We start from the raw sequence: 23,441 nt of genomic DNA, 5'->3' as shown, positions 1-23,441 counted from the left end.
CGGAAGCCGCACGTGGAGCCGGCGAGTAGCCGCCGTAGATTCTGGAAACTTCTGTCCATTGTCATTTTGAAGTCTTTTCGCTGGAGGTGGCGGGTTCCGCGCGCGGGTGGTGCGCGAGAGGGTGGCGCCTTCCCGCAGCGGACGAGAGGCTTCTTCCCCGCTGCATCTCGGGCTGAGTGGGAGTGAAAGGCAGCGAGCGGGTTTCCTCCCAGGAGCGGCCGGTGCAGCTACCCAGTCATGGCTGTGGTGGGCTTCGATCTAGGCTCGCAGAGCTGCTACATCGCGGTGGCGAGAGCCGGCGGGATAGAGACCGTGGCCAACGAGTTCAGCGACCGATGCACCCCGTACGTAACTGGCAGCTGGGAGCGGATACGGAGGGAGGGCCGCGAGGGGGTGGCAAATTGCCGAGCCGGGGGGCTCCGTCCTGAATTGCGGGGCTTGTCAAGCTCAGAAACGCTGAAATACACATTGCGCGTATCTGTGGGGATTGAGTGTCACGCTGCAAATGTATCCCAGTGGCGTGGCTGTGGCGCTTACTCGCGAGAAATTGGACCTGGCTGGACTAGCGGCACTGGCTGCCTTTTTTGGTCTCCTTATGATTTCCCAGTCAGGCTGCCTTTTTTTTTTAAGAGCCCTGATCCCCGTCGCATTGCTTTTTGTTCAGAGTTATATATAACGATGCTTTTTCAGATTGGCATCCCTTTGCGTTTCGTCGTAGAGCTTTCTCTCGAGTAGCTGTGCCTAGGATGCTCCTCCTCGTCCTCTATAATGCTGCCTTCCGTGCGCGTAGAGGCAGAAGGCCGTTCCCCCCTTTAGAGGGATGGCTGCGCCGTATTTCAAGCACATGGATTCGCCCGCCGGGGCTATTTTACACCTCATCAGTCAAAGCCTTTCCATAGCTCAGGCATGGGAAATGGGAAAAAAGGCACCCCAGCCCTCCCGAAGCAGCGGTGAGGGGTGTTGGTGTATGACTGGTGGGTCTGTGTACGGCAGGGAAATTTTGATTTTTCTTTTCTTTGGTCTGTAGTTAATGGGAGGGATGCTGCTGTGGTGCCTTTTCACGGTTTGTTGCTTAGGCATTTTCCCTGGATAATTAGCCTCTACTTGTGATGTTCTGAAGGAAGTGGGAGTGGAGGGTGATGAGGGAGGTGGGAGGAGGAGCTTGCTGGTTTTTGAAGAGCCCTGATAGGATTGGTCCAACTTCGGCTAGGATCTGGAAGCTTCTGGAGTTTTCCATCCCCAGATTAAGATAGGAGGTAAAAGAGGGGAAAAAAATAAAAAATGAAACATTGGATTTTTCTTTGCCCAAGGTCAGTTGAGAGAAGATCTAGGTGTTAGAGGGTCTTCTGAAAGAAAGGTTAGACTGATATATCCATGACATTGGGATGTCCACTTCTTTGCATATTCAGAGTTTGTTGAGGTGCATTCCTTGATCTGACACTGTCAGGAATACCTAGAGTTTCAGAATTTATAATCTTGCATTTCTTAATGGAACCTGCTCCAAGAAAACTTGCATCAAATGCATTTTTAATTCTTCAGAGTGCCAAAACTTCATTGTTTTTAAACATTAAACATCAAACATATTTCCATTTCCTGTGACTGAATTCCTAACATGTGGATGCTGGATTAGATATGAGTCTGTGGCTGTATGCTGTTATTTGAAAACATATCTGTATTCTATTCTTCCTTTCAAGAGTTAGGGTTTGTACAAGAGTTCTTAAGAATCACTGATAAATAGTTCATAACTAATGTTTTTATTTTAATTCAATTTTAGAAAGACCAATTAGAATATGAAATGAGCTGACTTAAACATGAAGATACTGTTCAAGCATGATAAAGTGTGCTTTTCTAAATTCTTTAAAATTAAAATTGTGATCTTCTGTTAGGTGTTTAACACTATAAAATCAAAAGAAAATTGTGAATTTAATGGATTGTATTTTGGGGAGGAACAGGTAATGTTCATAAATAAGATGAAAAAGTGTCATGGTTTGTAGAGGGTGCAATTGGACAAAGTTAGTTTAGAGAAATATACCCATTGTACGGGGTGATAACTCTTGGAATCAGAGGACCTGTGATATGCAAGCTGCTATCCCTGTATGTAGAATTTCAGTATATAATTAACATGCTGTATTTATAATTTTGATCTTAGTGATGTATTTCCCTGTTAATAGCTTTTAACTTTAATATGATTGTTCAAATGTAATTACCTTAGCTTTAACCCTTAGCCCAATAAACCATAGTTTATTGGAGACAGAATACAGTATATGATATACCTTGATTCTTCTTGATACCAGGATATAACATAGAGATGTATAACTTTTTCCAGGCTAAAGGACCCACTTGGCTTTGAGAAGCATATAGGGGTCACTCTCAAAACATAGTGATGGGGAGAAGAACTACATGTTATTTCATTTTGTTTAATTAACAAAATGAAATTAATATAAATTTCATAAATTAGTATAATTACTCCACAGTCACGTATTTAACAATTTCCAGTTTTTATATTAAAAATTAGACTTTGAAACTTGTAGAGGTTAATGAAGTCATATTTCAGGACCACGTGTGGCCTTGGGGAACTCTTAAGCCACCTATTTCAGATGTCATTGGAAACTGTAATTTAAAAAAGAAGAAACCTTCACTGAAGCTAGAATAAATTTGAAGAAGAGATTGTAAAGAATAAGTTTTCATTGTTTCAGGCTTAATTTTAACAAAGCTATTTTGAAAACAGTATTACAACGTTCTTTTACTTATTCTGTATGACATTGTGTATTTTGTTTCCAAAAATGATTTCACATGATCAGTCAAGTGAAGATGAAGATTGCAGAGCATAGTTTTATCAGTATTGTATAAGTAGAAGCCCATGCATTACAGATGAGACAAACTCAACCCAAATGTGGTGCTTTCATTCTATAATAATAATCTAGTAGACTGTTTGCATACGTAGAACTCAGCTGTCTTTTGATTTCAGCTTTTCTTTTCTTAAAAAATTTGAACAGTTGAGGGATTGCCCACAGAATCTTGACTTGTTTCTCTTTAAATCAGGATCAAATGTAGAGAATTCTAGTCCTTAACACAGTTTAAATTCTCAGTGTTGTCAGATTCATATTTGTTCTTAGCTGCATTTCTGTTAAGATTCTTGGGTAATTTTAACATATAAAATGTAAATCTTTGCATAGAATAACTCTTTGTAACGTTGTGAGCAATTGTGCTTGTTTAGCTATTGGCACTGTTGGCTTATTTGTGAACTTCTTCAGAATTTTCAAGGAACTACCAGGTATAGTAACTTGGTGTTTTTATACCTTTGTATGTTGTATGAACAAACTTTCCAATGATAGTTGTATCCATATCTCTTTTCAGATCAGTGGTGTCATTTGGGTCCAAAAACAGGGCAATTGGAGTATCTGCTAAAAATCAAGTAAGTTGCCCTCTGAAAAGGAGCAAGATAAATGGTATTTATATCTTTGGTATACAAATTGGACAGTGATGTGATTGATAAACACAACATAAGTGACTTTTTTGGGGTAAAGCACAAAGTAAACTCATGGTGCTGCTGTATTGTCTTTCTAAACCCAGGGAACTAAATCAGTAGCCAAGATTTCATACCATAAGTACAGCTACCCTTAATGTGTCCTCCAAATATGTTATATTTCCAGTATCCTGCCAATATAATCCTTCATATGGAGGGCAGTAGATCAGAAAGGCTGTTTAGTCATGATCGGGAACCAAACTGTAACATAAACTTATATACGTATACAAAGCCTAGCTCTCGGCTTTTGAGATTGTCGAGGTCAAAACAAAAATTAGTGGCCCAGTGTATCCCCATGGCCTTTCTCTAAATATAAGGAAATAACTGCCCAATTCCTATGAGATAGTACAGTGACAGCACCTAGATCAGATTCATCTTTGCTTCAGTGTGAAAAAAGCATAATTAGGGCAAGAAATTAGAAATATTTATTTCCTCCTCTCTCCTTTCTTCTGTAAATTTATTATTACACTTTTAACTAGCAACGGGAAATGAAGTGTGAAATTTTGTTAATCACTGATGCTACCCTCTCCTTTTGCAGCTAATTACACATGCTGACAACACAGTATATAATTTCAAGAGGTTCCATGGTCGTACATATAACGATCCTTTTATTCAGAAGGAAAAAGAGCATGTGAGCTACTGTGTAGTTCCAATGAAAAATGGGAGTGTTGGAATAAAGGTAAAAATTTCAATATTATATTTACAATTTTCTGAGCAAAAAGTAAACCAATCATGAAAATGTTGTAGAAATGGAACAAAAGCATTGGCCTGCTTTACATTTCAAAACAAGGTTTGGGAGGAGTGTTGGAAATCTAGTATCTAAAAATAACAGTGACATGTTTGAAATACTACATTACTTCCCTCCCCCATTTCTTATTTCTGCAGGTAACATATATGGATGAAGAACATTTATTTAGTGTGGAGCAGATAACAGCTATGCTGCTGACTAAGCTGAAGGAGACAGCTGAAAATAACCTCAAAAAACCTGTAACAGATTGTGTTATTTCAGTAAGTAAATTGACTAAATCTTAAGCTCAGTTAAAGCTTTTTATTTGTATAATAGTTTCTCAAACAATGTGAACAACTCTGAATATCACTTGAATCTGAAGGCAGGGTAGAACTGTATGGGATGTTTTATGATTGTGCTATTGATGAAAGAAAGCAGATATTTATTTATTTATTTATTTATTTATTTATTTATTTATTTATTTATTTATTTGATTTCTCCCCCGCCCATCTCCCCCACAATAGGGGACTCTGGGCGACTTACAAAAAACAGATACAAAACAAATCAGAAATCTGAATGAAATAGTGCCCCCCCCATGATAGTGTAGGATACAAACCCTTTAAAATGGAAGATAACAAAAAGTCCTAATTAAAGTATACAAAACAAGTGAATAATTAATGCGTAATAATTTATATTTGTAATTTGTAATAATATCAAAAATTGTACATTGTGTACTTGTCCAAGTAACAAAGACATAAATCAGATAGTGAATACATACTTTTAAAGATGACCAGACTCATTTTGTAACAGTTGGATGGTTAATGGGAATAGATATTTTGCAGCTACTTAGCAAATGATTTGCTATTGTGTAGAAGCATTAAATATGAAAATTTATTTAATTTTCACCTTGCATATAATCCATTTCAGAAGTTGTTTCAGAGTTCTGTTACTTTTGGACATTAATTTTGTTTTTCTTTCTTTGACATAAATGTAATAAACTAGAAATGGTACATTATAAGGCAATTTTGAGTTGTCAGAAGGTATACTATAAGCTCTCAGATCTTGTTTTCTCATAGTCAGATCTGGAAGAGAAAGAAAGTAGCATTAATGATACCTCCAAAATTATTATTATTCTCATTGGCTCAAAAAAAAAAAAAAATCAATTCACCTTTTCTTCCAGAAGTCAGTTTACCTCATTGAAATAGGTTGTTATTTTCCAAAATGTTGCTTACAAAATGAAAAGTATTTATTTTAATTTCCATTTTAAGTATTGCTTAGTATGTTCCTAAAGGCAAGTTATTTGTTCTAATTTCACCCTTTGGATTATACTGGAATTGAATGTATTTGTGGGTGACTTCATAAGTAGTTAAAATCATGTGACATTTATCTAATAAATAAATCTCAGAGGAATTGAGTTTTAGAACAAAATGGCTTTTGTGTTGAAAACAAATATTTTCCTCATGGATATCTGATTTTCATGGGTATAATTGCTTTCTTCAGGTGCCATCATTTTTCACTGATGCTGAAAGAAGATCGCTGCTTGATGCAGCTCAGGTTGTTGGGCTAAATTGTCTCAGATTAATGAATGATATGACAGCGGGTGAGCAATACAAGCTTGCTTCTTATTTATGTATGTATGTATGTATGTATGTATGTATGTATGTATGTATGTCATTTATGCACTGGCATAATATGCATGGACACCTAATGGTTTTCAATAATAAAACAGTGTTGAAACCAAGACAATGGTAGAATAAAAATCCATTACAGTAACACAAACACTGCGCACTCATTGGCTTTATTAGTTTCCAGAAGGCCTTTATGATGGGCATTGATCGGATTTTGGTGGCATAGGGCCACAAGAAAAAGGCATTCTCTGCAGCTCCAGCCCCCTTAAGCTCTTGATAATGTGGAACTGTTTACAGATTTTGTCTGGGAACATGAACTGGATGAGTTGTTTCCATGTGAGGAAGGTGGTCATGGAGGTACCTAGGAGCCAAACCATAGAGGCCTTTATAGATTAAAAACAGCAGGTTGAATTGTACTTGGAAATCTATGGGCAACCAATGCAGAGCCTGTAGTGCAAGTGTTATGTGACTGTGGCAACTCTTCGTTGCTAGTCAGCAGGCAGCTGCATTTTGTACCAGTTGCAGCTCTTAGGTGGTCTTCAAAGGCAGCCCCAAGTAGAGTGCATTGCAGCAGTCCAGCTGGTATGTTAATTTGTCATATAAATGGAATCCATATTGAACAAGTAAGGGACTTCATATATAGAGGTGCTTTATTCCTGTCCACTAAATCTGGAAGAAACAAAATATGTAATAGTCCAAGCCCCAACTTTAATACTTCACCTACCCAGCGTGGGAATAATTTTGCTGCAGCTGCAGTAAAATTACTGAGGACTAAAATGCTGAGCATGTTCCTATACTTAAGAATTAAGAGCCTTGGAGGTAATTCCAGATCCTTAAGACCTATGTTATACATCCCCTCTTCTCCCCCCCCCCCAAGTGTGTCAAATACTCTTCTCCTTTTTGAGTCTGGCCCTCATTGTTTAGGGGCTTGTATGAGATCTTACTGATTAAAACTGGTTAAAATTAAGTTTAATGTCCCAGTTCATCTTAGTAGATAGGTTTGTTGTTTCCTGGAGGGAAGTCACAGCTCTGGATTTAAATTATTGTGTCCTTTCATCCCTGTATTTGATGATAATGGAATTTGAGAGAGCCACTTTAGAGACAAAGCAGTGAATCTTTGACCTGGATTTATAGAGAGATAGGAATTCAGCTGTTCATTATTGTGATGGTGGCTTTTGAGGTGGAACTTTTACATCTACCTAACTACCTCATTAACATTCTCTCTATCTTGCATAGGAGAACATTCTCATTGGCTAGACAGTGTCCCACCATCCATGCTTCTGGAGGGAAGGCTGAATAGAATCTTCCATTGCAAGATCATTTATGTACCTGTTGGATGTATTCTTGTGCTGTCCTCTGTATCAAGCCTGGCATTCATAATATTATGTTTGTTACCTAACTGTTTAGATCAGCTTGAAATGGTCAACACTTTCTTCTTGCTAGTGGATCAGCCTTCAGAAATATTTAGGAGGGTTGCTGAATTTTCTTTGACTGTAATTGCCATGAGAGGGCTTTGGGTTTAGCACTGGTAATGTTTACTGGTTGATTTATTCCTGTCTGGATGCAGTTCTATGGATTGTTTGGCTCTTGTACTAATTTCTTATGTTGGTTTTATATGATTACATTGTATTGGTTTTGGTGTTTAACTAAATAATAGTAGAAGTAGTAGTAGCAACAGTAGTTACCATACTACTGGCTTATGCATTGCTATGTATTACAATATTACCTAGCTGCCACAGTACATTAAAATTCTCCATTGTTTCTCCCCTGTGCTAATGTAATTGATATTATAATTCTGGCTGTAAATAACTTAATACAGCGTTCTCCATCCTGATGTTCTTTGCATATGTTAGATTACAGCTGCATCATCCCTCATGTGCATGCTACTGGGCAAAAGTAAATTAACATTCAATTATTTTTATTTTTATTTCTTTTACAGTGGCACTGAACTATGGGATTTACAAGCAGGACCTTCCAGCTGCAGAAGAGAAGCCACGATTAGTGGTGTTCATAGATATGGGCCATTCCGCATTTCAAGTATCAGCCTGTGCTTTTAACAAGGGAAAACTCAAGGTAGACAGAATCTAAGAAGCAGTACAAGGCTGCCTTTATACGAAATCCAGTTTTATAGATGATTCAGTGTAGGGTGGTTGTGAAGATGTTGGCATAGATCTGGAGAAATGTAGATTCAAGTTCCCATTCAGTCACAGAGTTTAATAGGTGACTTTGAGCCCATCATTCTTTCTCAGCCTCACCTACCTCGCATGGTTTTTTATTAGGATATAATGAGGGAAAAGTCCAACATATCCTGACTTCAGTTCTCAAGAGAAAAAGCAGAACATAAATACAAAAATAAATAAGGATCAAAATAAAGGTGAAAAGAGTGCTATATATTCTCCTAGGTTATTCTTTGCACTTAGAAGAGAAAGCAAATAACTGACAGCAGACATAGATAAGTGGAGAAAAGCATCTCTGTGATGAAGTAAAAATGATTTTAAAATGTATAATCTGCCAAAGCATTATAGAGTAAGAAAAATGGAAATATAAAAGAATTCTATGCATACTTGCAAAACATTACCCTGCAATTAATACCTGTCAGATTTGTTTATAGTCTTTGTGTTAGAACTAGATAACTTGATGGGATCAGTGGAAACTTTTGATTCCTGGCAGTGCTGTTTGCCATACCTTGGAAACACTGTATAAATCCATACTTAAGCACTGACATTATTCTTAAAAAATTTTAGCTGGCAGCAACATCTCTTTGGCTTTACATCTGTACTGAAAATATTTCATATATGAATGATAACAGATTGGGCAATTCATATTTTATTCTTTTTCTTCAAATTAGGTTCTTGGCACAGCTTTTGATCCCTTTCTGGGAGGAAAAAACTTTGATGAAAAACTAGTAGATTACTTCTGTGCTGAAATAAAATCCAAGTACAAACTAGACCCAAAATCAAAAATACGAGCCCTCCTTCGTTTATATCAAGAATGTGAGAAGCTGAAAAAGCTAATGAGCTCAAACAGCACAGATATTCCACTTAATATTGAATGTTTTATGAATGATACAGATATCTCTTCAAAGATGAATAGGTAAGTGATTGAGTCATTTTTTAACCAGTTTGCTGGTTCAGACTGTAGCCTAACTATTCTAGCTTTCTTCCCACAGTGGCCAACCAGAAGAATACTGAATGTAATAGAACCCTCCTTCTCTTGCTCACAAATTATCGTTCAGCTCATAAATGTGGAGACTGTCTCATATATAAATTCTGGTTGGGAAGATGTAATTAACTGGATTCCAGATAGGTCATGCTGCATCCATGCAGGCCCTGTTACTTGAGACTGGTTCCCTTTCTATTCCAGGAGCTCATCCGATTTATAAAAATCTAATGTCGATGTAGGTGATCTTTGTTTTGAGAACACTTGTCTCTTGGTTATGGGTGTCCTGTTTTCTCAGTCATTGCTGCGATGGATTTTACTACAGGTAGTCCCCAGTTTAAGAATGAGTTGCATTCCCAAGGCCTATCCTTAAGTCCAATTTGTGTATAAGCCGGAACAGCATTATTGTATAATACTGTATAAGTAGTATTGTGTAATGAACTCAAACCATTGTGTATTTAACTTGAATTTTGCTACAATAGGCTCCATTCTTAACTGGGTTGTCTGTAACCTGGGCGTTCTTAACCCAGGGACTCCCCGTATTCTCAACTGCTTTTCAGGGTTTTCCTGAGAAGATGCCTTTGTCCCAGCCATTCAGAAATTTACTCCTCATTCCTTCGTTCACACACTAATGTGGTTGTCTGTAGCATACATAAAAATGCCAGGTAGTCTACATTCAGAACACTAATGACAGAAGCTACCATATTCCTTAGTCTTCCCAATATGTATCTTAGTATACATTGTTCTTTGTGCCTTCTCACTATTTACATAAAGCTGTAGATCTGAGTAAGCAGCCTTTTAAGGCTAACTAGTATATTTGGAGAAAGCGAGTTTGGTGTAGTGATTAAGGCATCAGGCTAGAAACCAGAAGACCATGAGCTCTAGTCCTGCCTAGGCATGAAGCCAGCTGGGTGTCCTTGGGCCAGTCACTCTCTCTCAGCCCTAGGAAGGAGGCAGTGGCAAACCACTTCTTAGAAACCTTGCCAAGAAAACTGCAGGAACTTGTCTGGGCAGTCTCCAAGAATCAGACACAATTGAATGAATTTTTTTTTAAAAGTATATTTGGGATGCTGAGCATTTGTTGTGAGCTTTCTCACAAAATGCAGGAAGCAAATGGGCACGTTACTCATTTTCAGAAATAGTTTAGCCTTATTTTAGAACATGTCAGTTTCAGTTTGGACTAGTTCTGGATCACTTCAGATGGCTGTTTTGAGGTTGGAATTGCCCATTCTTGAGTCAGAAAGTTTGACACGTTTTTCATACCTTTTTAATGTTTTTATTTTAGATCCCAGTTTGAAGAGTTGTGTGGTGATCTTCTACAAAGAATAGAGATTCCCCTTCGTTCCTTGATGGAGCAAATCCAACTCAAAGTGGAGGATGTGAATGCTGTTGAAATTGTAGGTGGAGCCACACGTATTCCAGCTGTTAAAGAGAAGATAGGGAAGTTTTTTGGCAAAGATGTCAGCACAACACTGAATGCAGATGAAGCTGTTGCAAGAGGCTGTGCGTTGCAGGTATTTTCAGGAAAGCAATTTTTAAATCAGAGTGGGGCTAGATAAATATGTATGGTTCTCATTTTAGTGCTACAGAATTTTCAGTTCCCAAATTCATCCAAATCTTTGTGTGGCTTTTTTGAATGCAAACTTATGCAGAAAGCAGATGACATGAACTGGTTTAAACAAAGATAAATTAACCTTGTTGTTTATTGCTTATTTGAAGGTGTATATTTAAATATCACTCAGCTATTTGTGGACCTTGTTTGGGTACTGAACAATTGCTTGTGGAAAAGCAGTGTGTTTAAAGTCAGGCTGAAGCAATAAGAAAGACTTCTTTTCATGAAGTAGACAGTTTTTAAAAGAACAGGTTTTGAAAGGAACAATGTAGAATTAGGCATGACTAACAATGATGGTGCTTAAATAATTGTTATGTCCTAATCTCATCAATTCTGTGCTCCTTGTCACCACACGTTAAAGACAGGGACTTAATAAAGAAACACCTGGAATCCCACAGGAAAAAAGTCTCCTCTACCTAATGATGGTTTTAAAAAAATGAACATCCTCTTCTGAACCACTTCTCTGTTCTGTATTTTATTTCCTTAAAATGGCTTTGTTTTAAAAATAAGCAGAAAAATAAAAATAAACAAGATTCTTTTGACACATAAAACCTTATTAACATTTAGTTCCTTCCTTAAACGGGATTTCAGATACCAGTTTAACAGTTTGTGCATCCATGACATCTTACCCAATTTTAAAACATTTTTTTCTCTTTAAGGTTTCACAAAAACCTTTCATAGCTGTTGTTTTAAGCTAATGAGATTATCTGAAAAGTTTTGCTTTGTGGATAATAGTAAGGTTAAATTTAAAAAAAAGATCAGAAAAATTAAGTGATAGTTTTTATTGCAGAATATATAACTTGTTTCTATGGTAAAACTGTGTTGAAATTAAAAATATTTTCTACAAATCTCCTTTGTGAGATTAGGCTTTGTAATAAATAGTTGGCCAGAACCCTTTTTTCAAACCAATAAAAGTACCAGTTCTTTCTTCCTTTTATAAGCTATTTTAATCTGACCTGTTGGAAAGGCAATAACAACTGTTGCCTTGTATTGCATTTTCATCTTCCAGTGTGCAATTCTGTCTCCAGCTTTTAAAGTTAGAGAAATCTCCATCACAGATGCAGTTACATTCCCAATATCATTGATGTGGAGCACAGAGTCTGAAGAGGGTGATGGGTGAGTCATAACTTCAGATTTCATGTTTCTGTGCAGTTGCCCTGAAATGTAAATATGCAGCTTAAATTGGAACTATCACATTTGACTGAATTCACACAGAAGAGCCAACCAAAGAAATTAAATTATAAAGAGCAGTATATTATTGAATAGTTTATGATCCCAGTTCAGTGGTTGCCTCTTGAGGTGAAGACAGATTCACAAATCTCTTGATCTCCCGTCATAGTTTTTGTATTCATTCATTCATTCATTCAATTTATACAGCCTCCCATATCACCAAGTGACTCTGGGTGGCGAACAAAATTAAAAGAAAATAAAAACAATTACAATAATACAACATTTAAACAATATAGAAAAAAGAGATGAATCTTCTTGTATCACCTGCAAGTCACTTTGTTTTGTTTTGTTTTTTGATTGAAGCTGCATAATAAGGCCTTGTAATAAATGAATAAAATAAACAGCAGTTGGAGTAGTCATATGTGCGCTGGAACAGTTTTGTTCATGCTTAACTCACAAGTTTTTCAAAATGTATTCAAACTCATTTGTCATAATTTTAACGTTCAACCTTTTGGACCATATACATTTGTCAGTTGAATGTTGCAATTATACTAAATCTATCATATGAGAATAAATTGGCAGGTGTGAATAAATTGCCAGGTTTAAACCTTAATTATCTTATTGCCTGAGGCTTCAGCTCATTTGCATTGGATGTTCTGGAACATACACAATATTTACAACAGGGAGCTCTTGTTGCAAGGGCTATTGAAATGAATGGGAACTATGTTGAGATGATGATGATGCTCTTAATAAACTTCCCATTTGGTTCATGTTTGGCAGTAGAACCTCCTAATACCAAGTTCCTTTTGTTTCCAAAATTATTGAACAATTAGGGAACAGGATTATACTGAAATATTGTAGTTATGCACAGGAATTAAAATGTTAGATTATTCGCTCATTACATCTAGCCAGTACATGGTAGAGAAGTATATTCTCTCTTTTGACCACCCAGTAGGTCTATACACACACACACACACACACACACACACTGAACTAATCAAGATAATTGATATTATTTTTCTGTTGCTATCCAAACGCACCGTTGATCTTGCTGTTCGTCACGGAAGACAAATTCCTTCTATATATTTTATACTTGGTCATTAAAGTATTTTGTATTGTATTGTATTGTAATTGTTGTATTTATTTGAGAAAACTGTGTGTATTAGATTTTGCATATGAACCCTGTCTGTTCATAATAACAATTGGCAAGGTAAAAGCCTACCCACACTGATAGCGAGGAAGATATGCTTCAGATTCTTTTGGGAATAGATGATATGTTCTGGCTAGATTAAGTCCTGTAACTATTTTAAAAGCCTGTACAGAACTTGTAATGAGAGCCAGTTTGGTATAGTAGTTAAGGCATCAAGCTAGAATCCAGGAGACCATGAGTTCTAGTCCCGCCTTAGGCACAAAGCCAGCTGGGTGACCTTGGGCCAGTCACTTTCTCCCAGCCCTAGCAAGGAGGCAATGGCAAACCACTTCTGAAATCTTGCCAAGAAAACTGCAGGGACTAGTCCAGACAGTCATCAGAAGTAAAAAAAACTGACTCAAAGGCCCAAAACAAAACAAAAAACAGAACTTTTATTGCTTAAAGACCTCAGTACAGTACCACCCAGTATCATCCCAGAGCCTAAGGTGAGTGAGATTGAGGATAATATGTGACATGCATTAGCGTTTGTATTTTATATTTATTATTCATGTTTTTAATTGTATTTTTGTTTTTAAATTGTAGCCCAGAGTTATTTGATTAAGAAGGATAGTCATAAAAGACTCATGAATAAATACATAAATAAATAATATAACAGGATGTGATAGAGCAATAATAATACAATGATAAAGCTGCTTTCATATAGATACCGCACATTCATTTTCCTCCTTTATCTTCCCGTAGCATTCATGAAGTTTTCAGCAGGCATCATGCAGCTCCTTTTTCCAAAGTCTTGACATTTTACAGAAAAGGACCATTTGAACTCCAGGCATTTTATTCTGATCTCAGTAGTGTCCCCTACCCTGAAAAAAAGATAGGTAAGTGGTTGTGTATGTAAGAATCTCTGAAAGTTTTTTATATTATTGGGTATGGGAGAAATATGCAGCATTTGACAATTCAGGAATAAACTGTTCTGTCCCTGCCATGTCAGGGATGATTTGTTTGTGAAAGTAAATTCCCTGATCTGAAAGCAGTTTAGCATATTCAGATTTACTTACTTCCAGAACCTGCCAATCACCTGGAATGGCATGGTCCACAAGAGGAAACAGAACATTCTGGAGTTCCCAGGAATGATCTGTTCCCAAATCAGGGAATTTTGCATATCCCTAATGTATAGCAGCTGAATCAATTAACCAAAAAAAAAAAAAGAACCTCTATAGGAAAGGAGTTTTAACTGCATTCATAGGACAGTATGTATTTATTTTACTGTTTTGTTTATGTAGCTAAATGAATTCTGAATAATGGAACAACAGAGTTATTTATATTTATTTATATTTCAAATTTAGATACCACCCATCTCACAAAAAGTGACTCTGGTCGGTTCACAATAAAACAGTCATAAATATTAAAATGCAATAAAACAATATAAAATACAGTAAAAATAGAATAAAACCAAACACATACACAAGTAATATCTTCCAAGATGTTGATGGTCAGTAAGATATGGGAGCATCTTCAAGTTGCTAGCCACCCGCAGGGTTGGTTGCCCTTTTTTGCGCTCCATGCCAGTTGGCAGAGCCAGGTCTTGACTGCTTTCTGGAAGGACAAGAGAGTTGGGGCCTGCCTCATCTCTGGGGGGAGAGTATTCCATAGGGCGGGGGCCACGGCAGAGAAGGCTCTCTTTCTGGACCCCGCCAGTCAACATTCTTTCATCGACGGGATCTGCAGCATACCCTCCCTGCCTGACCAGGTGGGATGGGTAGATATAATGGGGGTGAGACAGTCCCTCAGGTAACCTGGTCCCATGCCATGTAGGGCTTTAAAGGTGATAACCAACACCTTGAATTGGACCTGGAAGCAGACTGGGACCCAATGCAGCTCACATAGCAACGGTGTAACGTGCCATCCTTGGGGCACCTAAAATTGCCTGCGCAGCTGCATTTTGAACCAGCTGAAGCTTCTGGATACTCTTTAAGGGTAGCCCCATGTAGAACACATTGCAAAAGTCTATACAGGAGATGACTAGGGCACGAGTGACTGACTGAAGGGATTCCCGAGCCAGAAAAGGGCGTAACTGGTGCACAACACATAGTTGAGTAAAGGCCTTCCTGGCCACGACTGCCACCTGCTCTTCACGCAGGAGTCATGAGTCCAGGAGGACCCCCAGGTTACGCACTGGGTCTTTCTGGGGTAGTGTGACCCCATCCAGAACCAAAGATGGTAAACTTCTGGATACAGAGGAGCCCACAACCCACAGCCACTCCATCTTACCAGGGTGCAGCTGAAGCCTGTTGTTCCCCATCCAGACCCCCACAGCCTCCAGGCACCACAAAAGTTATAATTTTTATTTATAAAACAACTATTTATAAAAGCTCCCAAAAGCTTGTAATATTGTAAATGAAAACCATTGTGCCATATGCTGTTACTGTAGTCACTGATGCTGCTTAAAGGGTTGGGTTGTACAAATGGAATATTTAAAAGAAATAAGACAGTCAAGTGGTGGCTGATAAACTTTTGATGTATAGGACCTTTTTAAAAAGTAGAAATACCTTTTTTTCATAGATTGATATACCAGTATCCCTAGGATAAAATTGATTTGCTGCTAATCAATGTATTAGTAGTATTATGAATTTTCATGTTTTAAGTAATCTAAACTCCATTCTTGTTACTTAGCATATTTATGTTTAACCCATTTTAGCACTCATGATCAGAACAGAAATTCATTTGGAACATTCCCTCAATGATTATAAAATATGTCCTGGTAATCTGCCACTTTGTAGCATACAACAATAAATAACAAGATTATATAACAAATCATGGGCAGTGTGGATTTTCTATCTCTTAAAAAACAAATTGTTTTAGGACACTCTGAAATCTTCATGCTTTTGGAAATCTAAGCTTCTGTTCCATATTTGGGGTTGTTTTCCTGCATGCAGGCAAATATATTATCCAGAATATTGCAGCTCAGAATGATGGAGAGAAAACTAAAGTTAAAGTTAAAGTTCGCATCAATACTCATGGCATTTTTAGTGTCTCTACTGCATCAATGGTGGAGCAGATGAAAATGGAAGAGAATGAAAGTCCCAGTATTGAGGCTGAAATAGAACCCCAGAATCAAAAACCTGAGAGCTGTAATGTAAGTTGGTCTCCTCATATGGAAAATTTAGAATCTTCTTTATCAAAACTAGCTATGTAGCATTTCAGAACAGAATAATCAGAATTGTGTTAGGTTTTAAGGGTGGGTCAGTAAGAGTATTTCTGTCTCCTTGAACTCTTCCAAATTCTAGAATATGCTACAGCTGGATGAAGGTATCAAATGCAAGAAACTGTTTAAAACTGAATTTAACCCTGATTGGGGTTTGTTCTAGCCAAACAAGCCAAAGAAATGTTTGTCAACTATCAACAGGAACAGCTACTGGAGCCCTTCAGTTGTTTCAGACTGCAATTTTTATTTTCCTCATGGCTATTGATAAGGAATTTTGAAACTTTAATCTGTAATATCTGAGAGCACAAGATTGCCTAACTTTTCTGTAGCAAAAATCCCACAGCTTATTGATAGACTAGAGGTTCTGTATGTTATGGGTTCAAAGTGCATGGTCCTGAGTCCCTTCAGTTACAAGTCTCAGGTAGCAGGTAATGGGAAAAATGAAATTTTAAAGAGTTGCAACTGATCAGAGTAGCTTATACTGGGTGGCAAATTTTTCTGTGCCTGTCTTGGAATACTTCAGAAGTGTTTGGATACGAAATAGTTTACTCATTTAAAAGAAGACATTTCCAGCTCAAAGCTGGGAAGAGAGGTAATTCTTCAGCCTCAAGAGGAGAGTTAGAGATTGTGATATATTATATAATTTGCTCCATATTAGTGATTCATCTATCTAGGAACATTGGAGAGGTACTTAATGGTGCTCTGCTCTCTAGAGATGAATGTATATCCATTTTATGATGCTTGTATGTACAGAAATTCTCTATCTTATATCTTAGATGTATCAAATGTTAAATATATTGTACATCCTTAGTGGTTTTTTGTTATTATATTTTCACATCTTTTGTGCCTGGGCTTCCATTTCAGAAAAATATCCAGCAAGGCAACACTGAGGCTGGAGCTCAGTCCCAGGCACAAACAGATGATCAGCAAACATCACAGTCTCCCCCTTCTCCTGAGGCTCCCTCTGAAGAAAATAAAATCCCCAGTGGCGAAAAAGTGAGTGTCTTTTAAATGTGTTCTGTTGGAGAAAAAAATTAACGTAACTCTATATAGAAGTAATCTCATATAAAAATAAGATAATCTACCTGGTGTTCTGCCAAACCTGCATTGGCCAGATCATGTGGAAATGCAGTATTGAAATTGTACCAAGAAAAAAGTATTGGGACATATTGAGTTCTGTTGCAGTTTTTTTTCTATCAGTCCATGATGTAATCTTATCCTGTATTATCTACTCTAGGGAAATGAAAAGAAAAGTGATCAGCCTCCAGAAGCTAAGAAACCGAAAATAAAAGTGAAAAATGTAGAGTTGCCTATTGAAGCTAATTTAGTATGGCAGCTTGGGAAGGATCTGCTGAATATGTACATTGAAACAGAGGTGTGTTAAATGACCTTCAGTATCCATATTTTATTCTATTTTTTTTCCTCTTAGATCCATCTTTGGGTCTTGGGAACATATTGAAGTTAATTCCTTATTAGCTGAAAAAAAAGATTGAGAATGGATATTTCACTGATCAGTAAAACTGTTGAAGATGAGAATATGTTGATTTTTATATGGATGATTGAGTCATTCCCATATTTCTTAGATATAATTATTGTTGATACTGTTTTACTCATGCTTAGGGTTGTTGACCTTGACACCAGTGGGAAATTACTACTTTGCAACCTGGCTGATTAGGCATTATAGATTAAGTGTGGTTTAATTTCTTGTCCCTCGATGACTGGCAGCTGAATTAGTTGAATCAATTCAGTGAATACAGTGCTGTCTGACTTAACTTTGATAGATAATAATACAGCAGTGTTTAAAAAGAAAACCACAGCTTTATAATATAGAATGCATTTTGCTAATCATTTACTGAATTGTAAGCCAAGACTTTGAAGAAATTTAATTGGAAATAGGCAATGGTGTACTGTTCAACGTCTTAAGTACTTAAGACTGTTCTGATTACTATTTTTTGTTAACAGGGCAAAATGATCATGCAGGACAAATTGGAAAAGGAAAGAAATGAAGCAAAGAATGCAGTTGAAGAATATGTTTATGATTTTAGAGACAAGCTGTCTGGACCCTATGAAAAATTTGTGTGTGAGCAGGTAGTTGTTTTATTTATTTAAAATACTTTTAGATCTTTCATACAGAATGCCAGTTTAGGATATTTACAGTGCACAGACTAAATATTATAAACTCTCAGTGCTAGCATGACCATGGCATGTGCTGGCTAGGGATTCTGCTGGTGGAAGTCCAACATATCTATAGGTAGCAGATTGAAGAAAGTAGTTCATTTAATCCCCATTTAAAGCTATTCAAATTGGTGACTGTCATCACAACTTTCAGTGGCAAATTCTTAATTCTGCAATAGTATTTAAGATTCCATTGTTCAATTCTGTTTAGCATATTTACTTCCCTTCTGTTTGTTTACGCTTGTTTTCTTCCTAAAAATGCATTAATAGTGATTTTGTTTTGTATATGGTTAAGAGCAATTTTGCATTTTGAACGCAACTAATCCAACTATCAGCTGGTAGGCAGTGCTGTTAAAAAATAAACTTGTTATTAAACCTTGCTTAGGATCGCCAGAATTTTTCTATACTACTGACAGAAGTAGAAGACTGGTTATATGAAGAAGGAGAAGACCAAGCTAAACAAGTGTATATGGACAAACTGACTGAGTTAAAGGTATAGCTAACTTTCATTTTATATGTTGGATTTTAAAAGTGCTATTAATCGCTGAAATGGCCTGTTATGATTCTGATCTCTTTTAGAAATTTGGGACTCCCATTGAAATCAGATATCAAGAAGCAGAGGAGCGGCCAAAGCTGCTGGAGGAGCTAGGGCATAAGCTTCAAACCTATGTTGGGATTACAGAAGAATATAAAAACAAAGTATGTAATCGTAGTTAAAATACACACTTAAAAGAGTGAACTGTACTGAATTCTCTTTGTGAAATGGATTATAGGTCAGTGGTGCATGACATTAGCTAACCATTGATAAATTCTTTACCAGCCTTCCATTATATAGACCCCACCACTACCAAAACAATAAAGTTGTAAGAAATCCCAGATTTTAGAGGACCATAATTAAATCTCATGATTATCATTCTGGTACGAGACAGTAGAGTTTTTCATAAATAGTGGAAGAGGTACACACAAAATAGAAAATTATGTTTTATTAATTTGGCTGAACTGTTTAGCTGGATCGCAGTTCGCCTAAACTGAAAGCTGGAACTTTTTGATTGTTTCAGGTTTGTCCAAGACAAATTTCAGAAGGGTCTTCTGAGTCAAGTAGGGTTGTTGCTCATTTCCACTCTGTTTTATGCAGGAGCCATGGTTTTCACTTGCCCCTTGTTTCGCAATGGACTGATCTGGTATCAGGCTGTCTGTGACTATGTGAGAATGTGCTCTCACACTGCCCACCAATCTTCCCAGCAACCAAACTTGAATTCAAATGCAGCAGAACCAGCCAATCCAACTACCCCTTCTCCCCAAACCTCCAAGTGTGCTTCTCCCCTTATTGTCTCTTGGTTGTGTCCTGCCAGTGGTCTTTTCCCCATAGTCTCCTGCTAAGAAACATTTGTTGCCCAGACCAAACCTGTATGTTTTGGTCTGTGTACAAATTACTTAAACTATTCCATGCATAAACTATTTTGCATATCCCTAAAAAGCACTTGTAGCATGAGCTGCCAGCCAAGCATAGAATGCAATATTTTACATAACACTTTTTGGTCATTGCAACTCTCTGTCAGGCTTTAGAACTATTTTTATTTACATTTTCCAGTATCCTTGGATCTGTGTGAACACCCATTTTCACTTATAATGCATTAATCTGTATAAAATTGCTGTTATCACAAATTGAAATCCTGATGAACTACAAGTTATTTTTAGTATATGAGAAAATTGATAAGATTTTTTGGGGGGAAACAGACTTTTTCTGGCAAGGAACATGAGGAGGATATTTTAAAGCTTATAGTGTCATACCAGAGGATGTAATTTTATGTGAACTTTATAAATCTTATTTCTAATCTGAAATATAGCAATCTAATGAGTCAGTAGGCCTCAGTCTTTAAAAAAAACACTGTTTACCGATTGCTTCACTTCCATGATGTTTACTTAAGGGAAAAATTTTGACATGACAGTTTATATATTTTTATAGATAGCCAATAATAAATCATTTGTATTAAAGCATAAACAGCGAGCCAACACAACTGGCAATCTTGTTTCTTACATGAAAAGTCAGAAAATTGGAAGTATTGGAAGTGTGGCCTTGTAATAAATGGTTTTGCTGAGACTAAGTGGAATGAAGAGGAAAAATGTGCATTATTAACTTATTTTTTATTGTCAAATATAATAGCCTTTAACTGGTGAACAAGAATACTAGTGCTGATACTTAAAGCTTGAGATAGCCTTGAAAAAATGCTTATAGTAATGACAAATACACTGCATTTCTGTTTCAGGATGAGAAATATATTCATATTGATGAAACTGAAATGAATAAAGTAGAGAAGTGCATCAGTGACACAACAGAATGGCTAAACAACATTCTGAACATCCAAGCTAAACAGTGTCTTGATCAGGATCCTGTTGTCCATGTAAATGAAATCAAAAGAAAGCTGAAGGTAAGTCTTACTAGCATGCAGATCTAAATATCAAAGAAAAATTTAAATCAGGTCTGAATAAAAAAAAGGATGGAGGATAACAAATCTAATAATACTGGTATAGAATTAAATAGCTCCTCTTTCCCTCTTCATTTCTTATTTGACTATTGCATGCTAAAATGAGAAAAAACTTGAGCAAGACAACATCAGTGATGCCTTTTGTATTATTGAGAAGTATAGGTTGGCTTCATTTCTCAGTAAAAATACTTGTGCTGTAATTAGTTTGGGCCTTACTTTCAGAGTCATATCTAATTCTAGCCTAAATAAAAGCAAAATATTTGGTTTTTGGACAGGCAGGCTAACTTTTGTGTACAAGCTCACAAAGGGAGATGCATTGTGTTACTCTTGTAATGTTTCTCTCTTCTAGGAACTACACAGTGTATGTGAGCCCATTGTAACTCAACCAAAGCCACAAGTACATTCTCCTAAACAGGAAGAGCCACCAGATACACCTTTCATTAACAAAACTGAAGATTTAGAAGATGAAATCAAAAACATTGAGACAACACAACAAAATGGTGACTGCCATATGAATGAGAGCCCAGTTAGCATGGACTTGGACTAGACTATTTCATTTCAATGAGCAATTTCATTGTGGGAAAATATATTATGTGATATTAGGGAAGATATGTTTGGGGAGCTATTTATATTTTGGAATTCTGTTGTATTATGTGGGAATGAATATATTGACAAGCTAGAAGTTGAAATCATGATCATTCTAAAAGGAAAATTGCCTTGGTAACTTTCAGATTCCTGTGGAATTGTAAACACTGACTAAAATCTTCTGTGCAGGAATTTAACCTTTTGTATTAATTAAGGCTAAAGTATCTTGAAATTGTTGCAAAAGGCACTGCTCCTTTTAAAAGAGTGCATCTAGAGCTTTTGTAGATGCCAAGGTAGTTTTTCTTTTGTCTCCATTTTTGTTATGTTTCTTCCATTGAAAAGGCATTCAGTCAAAAGCAAAATGAAGGTCAAGCTTTAAAAAGTTATTTGTATCATTGTCCAAAATATTTGCTAGAAGATGAGAACACGTATGTGAAGCAGCATGCAGAATTGCTTACATTTCACTTTTGTGTGTGGAAAACCAGATGAAGGTAATACATGGATTTTGTTGTTGGTTCCTGTGATGCCTTTAGTGAGCTTTAATAAAGTTCATTGAAATGGTTATGATTCTTAAAATATCGGCTTTGCTTGTTTGTGCTAGTCAGTTTCCTACCTTTGTCTTGGAAGCCAACAGTTAGTAGGATACAGTATTTTTATGAGTCTCTTAGAATTCTGTCAAAATGGAGCATTTTTGCCCAGCTGATTCCATCAATAGGTATAAAACAAACTCCAGCTTGGGCTTTGATCTCCAGGGTCCACAATCTTTGGATTGTCCAGCACTACATCCAAGACTGTCCTTATCATTTCACATAGAGAGTTTGTGTATAGTGAGATGGGAAGTATACAAGCAGCACCCATTCTGTTCTTACAAAGCAATCCTCAGATGCAAACCCTTCGATTCTCCTACCAGGGCAGACAAGGTTCTTGATAAGATGGATGTGAATACCTATGGATCACAGGTAGTCCCCATCTTGTTTTTCCACTCTGTGCTCATGCTGTGCTGAAACAGGCATAGCCAAGTCAAACTAACAGCATCACCAGTTTAGAGGGCAGTGTGAAAGGAAAACTCTACACCTATGAATTGACCAGAGCAAAGAGAGATACTCTTCAAGAGTGTATCGTCATCTCATACAACTCTATCCTTGAATGAGCTTGCCAGTCTCCAAATTTCAACAGTCGTAAACGGTGGACAAAAAAATGCAAGCAGATGAAAGCTTAGAAACAAATTGCGAGATTTTGAGAGGTAATATAAAGAGCTACTTCATGGTCCTTTATGAAAACACAACAGAGAGTGCCAGAATTGATGGTGTTAGCAGGGTCAGTAATAAAGAATTGGATTAAAATTATGTACCAATAGAAGAGAATATTATGTGGCAATGACAATACCCAAGACCCTTATTTTAATGGACTAGTAGGGAATAGGGTGTCCATTAAAGCAAATGTCTTAAAATTGGGATTTTGCACATAACTTTTTATGCATTTTATACATGGTAAAATTGTGAGTAGGATTGTATCTATGTGCAAAAGCACGCAAATTTTGTCTGCTGCATCCAAAGTCTGCTAAATCTGTTAAAGGTCTGTTAAGTATTTACTATGGTGGTTTGAGGATAAAAGAATGAAGAACAAGAAGCTGAGTAGATAGACAAGGACTGCAGTTTGAATCAGGGAGATAGAGTAAAGATGTGTTTGAATATTGCACAGTAAGCACAATGCAAAAAAAAAGTGACAATGGGAAGTGAAGTAGAGATAAACCAAAACTAAGGTGGAGTTCCACAGTTTGTGGACAGTTCAGATGATAATTTTATACAGAATTGTTTGATTCAGAACATTTCCATGTAACATTTTCACTGATAAAGTTTGGTTTTTCTAGTTAAAGAAAAATGCAACCACTGGAACAAGAGCCAATGCCAAATTATGATGCAGAGTTGTGAAAGTGGTCTTCAAGCATCCACATAAGCACATTTTTTTTAATTTCTTCATTTTATTTGTATGACACTAATATAGTATTTTTTTTAAACAAA

The 23,441-nt window shown here is 36.8% G+C and overlaps 1 protein-coding gene across 1 annotated transcript; it reads left to right on the top strand.

The window, feature by feature from the left end:
• HSPH1 (heat shock protein family H (Hsp110) member 1) lies at positions 1–21,993 on the top strand. The gene is made up of 18 exons (XM_007424372.4): positions 1–344; positions 3,358–3,415; positions 4,065–4,205; positions 4,412–4,534; positions 5,754–5,853; positions 7,821–7,954; positions 8,730–8,974; positions 10,326–10,554; positions 11,662–11,768; positions 13,714–13,847; positions 15,906–16,105; positions 17,039–17,170; positions 17,412–17,549; positions 18,137–18,262; positions 18,735–18,842; positions 18,929–19,048; positions 20,617–20,778; positions 21,185–21,993. Exons 1-18 carry the CDS (start codon positions 238–240, stop codon positions 21,380–21,382), a joined length of 2,562 nt encoding a protein of 853 aa, XP_007424434.1. The 5' UTR covers positions 1–237; the 3' UTR covers positions 21,383–21,993.
• The last annotated feature ends 1,448 nt before the right edge of the window (positions 21,994–23,441 follow it).

This window comes from Python bivittatus, unplaced genomic scaffold (assembly GCF_059951505.1).
Source record: "Python bivittatus isolate LINGU-HERP-01145 unplaced genomic scaffold, Pbiv_v1 ctg000340_np1212, whole genome shotgun sequence".
Classification (NCBI taxonomy): Eukaryota; Metazoa; Chordata; class Lepidosauria; order Squamata; family Pythonidae; genus Python; species Python bivittatus.
Note: the sequence above shows the minus strand (reverse complement) of the source record. Positions and strands in the feature narration are given on the sequence as shown.